Here is a 5,709-nt window from a genome sequence, read left to right on the forward strand (position 1 = left end):
ACTTGTACATATATTCTTTGGTCTATTAGTGGTCAGTATTATATGGAACATATCTCCCCTCCCCTGGATGATGGGAAGGATCATTAGCAGGAAGTACATGTTGTTCTGTTTGATGGGATTTATTCACGCAGACTTGTAATGTTGGTGCTCCGTTTTAGTACAGTCCGTAAAATAATTATAATCATGACACCGGAGCTCGTTAGGTTTTCTCTGAATAGTTTCTCAGTCTGTGTTTTGTGTTTTGCACCAGGGACGCTTCTACATAAAGTAATGGAGGAGAAGGGATATTCATTTGTAGGCCGCACAAAAGAGGACTCTGCAGAAGAAGGTGAGATGATTCTACGAGTGCCATTTTATTCCGATAGACGGCGTCTTCCATTGGTGTTTACACGGCAGTGTTCATACAAACGGTTTCCATAATCTCAGCAATGTCACTGTCAGCTTCTCATAGGAAACTCATACCGACCCTGACGCCTCTACATTGGGGACACAGATTGGTATGCACTAGAGGTGCACCAAAATTACATTTCAGACCAAAAAAGAAAATAAAAAATTTGTCAGGCCAAAACCAAAATATATATATATATATGTTAGGGGGTCTGGGGAAATATCAGAGATCTAAACAGACCCCTGATATTTCCGATCTGAAATAGAAAGACTGAGGACACGAGTCCATAATCTCTCTGCAGCCCCTGTTATGAATGAACAGGAAGCCTCTATACTGAGTGCTCCTGTCCAATCATAAAATGTGGAAATAGTATGAGATACTATATCCACAATCGTGAATGAACAGGAAGTGATGTAGAGCACTTCCTGGTCATTCATAATTGGGGGCACAGTAAACATACTGGGGGGGGAATTTATCAAAACTGGGGCAGAAGAATCTGGAGCAGTTGCCTATGGCAACCAATCGGCTTCTCTCTGCAGTTTGTTCCGTTAAGGTTTGAAAATGAAAGGTGGATGCTGATTTGTTACTATGGGCAACTGCTCCAGTTTTGATAAATTCCCCTCACTGTGTCCTCAGTTATTTTCAAGCACTCAGTGATCAGCTTGTAAGCGCTCTCTCCCTTCTGACTCTCTGTCATAGGAGGCGGTGTGGGAGGAGAGCTCGGTTCTCCTGTGACAGCTGACTCTGCCCCGCACTGCCGGCTTGGCCTCCTGTGACACCGGTCTCCTCCCTGCTTCTCGGCCTTTTGGCTAAGATCAAGTGTAGTATCTGTTCTTATCAGTTTTCGGTGGGGAAAAGAACCGTCCTTGCGGGGGATGGTTACTTAGTACTCGCTGGAGTGAAAGAGCGTGTGGGGCGGCTTCCTGTGAGAGGGGAACCGCTCAGTACATGGCTTTCTGACTGAACAGATGCGAAGCTTGGTCTGGCTCGAGGGTTCGGGGGCGGCAGAAGCCCGTGGTGTTGTGCCCCCTGGGGGTGGCATCCCAGGGGTGCGCAGAAAGTCACATGGGTATGGGACCCCACATGACTCACTGTGCACTTGGTCACACACCACCTTGCATTTTTCTGCACAACACCTCTTGGACAGGCCTTATGGCTAGTCCGGGGCAATATTTTTGCACTCCGGCCCCTAAGGCCTGTCAGCGTGGTGCACTGGCACTTTAGTATTATTTATTGCACGATTGACTTTTGAAATTTTACCCACAGATTGCTGAAGGTGCAGGTTCCTTCGAGGCCTATTCCTGATGCTGGGAGGAGATTCTGTGCCCTCTACGGGGGTTCTCTGTCTCCTCCCACCCAGGAGGTGGGTCTCTCTTCGGGAGAGCCCACTTGCCAAGTACTATGGGGTACCTGTTTCGGCTGGTCCCCAAAGGAAATGGTCCATCGGCCTTCGGGTTGGTGGACCAAAGTATCTCAACCCCTGTCAGGAGCCTTGCGCCCCTGGGAGTTGGGAAATGGGTCCCTTCTTTATTGAAGGACCTTGCGCACGTTTTTGTGTGCTGTGATTTCACGGTTCACTTTTTTTGTTCACAGAGGGAAGTTTGTTTAGACGCACGTCCACGGGCTTCGGAGAAAAGAAAACGGTCTCCTCCCTGCACCGCTCAGCCTTCTGAAAGCTTCTCCTTTCAACGCTGGACACTGCTTTGTGTCAAGGGGAACACAGAGCAGCGCCCAGCAAGGAGGAGAGAAACCAGGGATGCACCACATTTTCGGCCAGAAAATTGTACTTTCAGCATTGTGCCCAAAGTACTCTTTTTGGCTGAAATTTCGGATCCCTAGTATGCACACATTATGAAAGATCATTTTGTCTTCTATTGTATTTTCGTGAACCAAGTCCATTTGTTCAGCAAATACTTTTTTTTAACAACTCTAAACTTTGATTGTTTTCCATCGGACGACTTCTGATAAAGGTGCACATTTGTAGAACAGTGTAGATACCGGCATCATCCACTAGAGGGAGGTCTTGGCTCAGTGCAGTAAACCTACGAAGCTTTTATCTTATTTTCTGTAATTAAAAAAAGCATTGTACAAACTCACCTTCCGAACATGTCAGTTACTGTCCATCCCGTCAACATCACCGCCATGTTTTTCTAGCTTCCACGGCAGCGAAACCCTCACAGGAACCTGTAGAGAAGCAGCAGCAGTCCTGCGTGGATTCGGGGTCTCCAGAACCACAGGGCAAGCTTGGCTCCTTTCGTGTGGGAGATCGGTTTGAGGCCCTCGTCACTGTCTTCCATAACCCGGAGATGTTCTTTTGTCAGGCGGTCCAGAATGCAAGTAAGTCTCAACAGTTTCTTTTTTTTTTATTAACGAAGTTCAGCCATGTACTGTACATCCAAATTCTTACACTAATCGTCCATTTCTTCCATTAGAAGAACTCGCTGAGCTTGTATCTGCAATGAACAAAAGATGCAGCACGTTGACCATGACACCTCTTTCCTTACCGGCACCCGGCAAGGTTTGCTGTGCCCAGTTCACAGGTAAGTGACGCAGGTTTTTTCATGCTGTTCGCCCTGCACCAGCATCTGCACTGCAACTCCCCCAATTACATACACGCCTTATGCACATGTTCATTAGAATCAGATGGCGGGGGCGTCGGGGTTGGTTTAAAATTTGTATTTTTTTAACTTTATGACTTTTTTAAATGTGTGTATAGGTATATATATAATGTGTGTGTGTGTGTGTGTATATATTGTATCTCGGGGTATACGGCGGGTGTATATATTGTATCTCGGGGTATACGGCGGGTGTATATATTGTATCTCGGGGTATACGGCGGGTGTATATATTGTATCTCGGGGTATACGGCGGGTGTAGCCATGATCCAGTGCAGGTCGGTGACTGCGATCCGGACAGAACCACCACCTCGGTCTGCCATTTAGTGACCAGTGCTTTAGAGTTTGGTCATTGTAAATGAATGCAAACCTTCAGTGCTCGAGTGTTGAAAGGATGCAGCCTTCTGATAGCTTCCATCCAATGTTCTTTCAAGTGTTTCCATAAGAGTATGGAATAAAATATGAGATCCATGGTCTTGCAGACCTATCCAGCCCAGGAAATTCTCTTACGGCACTACAGGACAAATAGGAAGCGCTCTGGCCTGGTCTGATATTCTCAATAAAACTTTATTAAAAATGTTAATCATATATCATTAAAGGAGAACTATGAGGTGAGTGAAAATGACTGATCCTCATAGTTCGAGCCGACCTGTGACAATGAAACTGTCGCACGTCGGCTCAATAGATTGGGAAGTGAGCGAACACGTACCGGCGTTCGCTCACTTCTCAAAGATCTCCCTGCAGAGAGCCGTGACTGTCAGTCATCACTCTTCGCAGGGATTCCCCCCTTCCCGCTCCGATCCTCCAGCGCTGACTGGAGGAATGGAGGGGGCGGGTACAGCTGGCTCTGCCTCCAGATAGGCAGAGCCAGCTGTCACTCACACAGCTGGGCGGATTTAGGCACAATTGTTGGGATCCGTTTCAGCTGCTGCGTCTATAGTATATAGGGAGCTGTAGCTCGCGGTATACTGAGCCTAGAGTGACGGGAGGACACATTTAGCAGACATCCTTGCTGAATATGGTTCCCCTGGAGGGGTTTTTGCTTCCTTAAAAGGAGAACTATGAGGGGGAGGGGCTTTTCACTCACCTTATAGTTCTAGCCGACCTGTGACAATGAGACTGTCAGGTCGGCTCAGTAGATTGAGAAGTGAGCGAACACATACCGGCGTTCGCTCACCTCTCGATCCTGTCACGGCTCTCTGCTGTGACAGGGGAGGGGCTGGATTCCTCTCTCCCCGCTCCGATCCGCCAACGCTGACTGGTGGATCGGACGGGGGAGGGGGCGGGTACAGCTGGCTCTGCCTCTAGATAGGCAGAGCCAGCTGTCACTCGCGCAGCTGGGCGGATCTCGACATCGATGTCCGGATCCACTCCGGCTGCAGCGTCTCAGTATACTGAGCTTAGGGTGACGGGAGGACGCTAGTTTGTGTCCTCCCGTTACGCTTAGGAGAACTATGGGGAAAAGCCCTGACCGTTGGCAGAAGGTGACAACTTGTGTCTTTTTATCTTCTGCAGCAGACAACAATTGGTATAGAGCCAGCGTTGTAAAACATATATCGGATGACACTGCGCTGGTCGGATATTTGGATTTTGGAAACACGGAGACGCTGGATATATCAAGACTGCGCCCCATCGACGCTGATATGCTGATTATTCCTTTCCAGGCCGCCCAGTGCCGTCTGGCCGGTAAGTGACCGGTTATCTATTAGGGTGGGTTTGCACACTGACTGGAGTGGCTTGCACTTTGGCCTGGCAGGTTTGGGGCTCATTTCCCAGATCCTGCGAGAGGTAAAGTAACGGGAATCGTGCAAACGATGTGAATCTGTGGGAAAAATAATGATCTGTCCGGCACAGGTGTGAAACCTCCATCGGGAACGTGGAGCTCGGAAGTCATTCATAAAGTTAGCCTCCTTCTTATGAACAAGGTCTTCACTGCCGTGGTGGTTTCAGAGTCTGCTGGCACTCTTACGTTGGATTTGATTGCCAAATCGGCTACACAGCCAGTGGTGGTGTCGCAGCATCTTATCGCTGCTGGCTTAGCAGAGGCCGATCATTCCGCCGACGTCTCCACTACAAGTGTGCCGAAGGAAGAAGAGCTGCCCAGAGAGCCTCCGGCACAGCTTCCACTTGGCCAGGAAAAAGAGGTGATGGTGTGCATGCTGCAGTCTCCGGAAGACTTCTTCTGCCACATTTATAATCCTACAGGTACGGGATCCTTCCTTCACTGTCTATCATATCATACTAACCTTCCTTCCTTCCCTTCACCCTTTTCCCACCTTCCTTTTTTTTCATTCTGTACTCATACCTTAACCCCTTCATGACCCAGGCCTTTTTTTTCTCCCTGTCTTTTGTTTACATGTGTTATAATCCACATTTTAGGCCTGAAAATTACTTAAAGGAGAACTATGAGATGAGTGATTTCCACTCACCTCATAGTTCTAAGCCGACCTGTGACAATGAATTTTATGTTGCACGATATTAGCGGAACTCCTTATCCTTAGTGAAAAATGCACTTAAAGGAGAACTATGAGGTCAGGGCTTTTCCCCATAGTTCTCCTTAGGGTAACAGGAGGACACAAACTAGCGTCCTCCCGTCACCCTAAGCTCAGTATACCGCGAGCTACAGCTCATTATATACTGAGACGCCGCAGCCGGGGGGGATCCCGACTTTAGACGACGGGATCCGCCCAGCTGCGTGAGTGACAG

General features: G+C 48.3%; 1 protein-coding gene across 1 annotated transcript in view; it reads left to right on the forward strand.

The window, feature by feature from the left end:
* Positions 1-5,709, forward strand: part of TDRD1 (tudor domain containing 1) — a 54,628-nt gene that overhangs the window by 22,794 nt on the left and 26,125 nt on the right. Inside the window, exons 10-14 of the mRNA XM_018570757.1 lie at positions 251-328; positions 2,543-2,725; positions 2,821-2,928; positions 4,519-4,689; positions 4,858-5,208. Coding sequence (XP_018426259.1) covers positions 251-328; positions 2,543-2,725; positions 2,821-2,928; positions 4,519-4,689; positions 4,858-5,208 — 891 coding nt within the window. The remainder of the gene's footprint in view (positions 1-250; positions 329-2,542; positions 2,726-2,820; positions 2,929-4,518; positions 4,690-4,857; positions 5,209-5,709) is intronic.

The sequence above is a fragment of the Nanorana parkeri genome, unplaced genomic scaffold, assembly GCF_000935625.1.
Source record: "Nanorana parkeri isolate BGI_ZX_2015 unplaced genomic scaffold, ASM93562v1 scaffold1592, whole genome shotgun sequence".
Taxonomy (NCBI): domain Eukaryota; kingdom Metazoa; phylum Chordata; class Amphibia; order Anura; family Dicroglossidae; genus Nanorana; species Nanorana parkeri.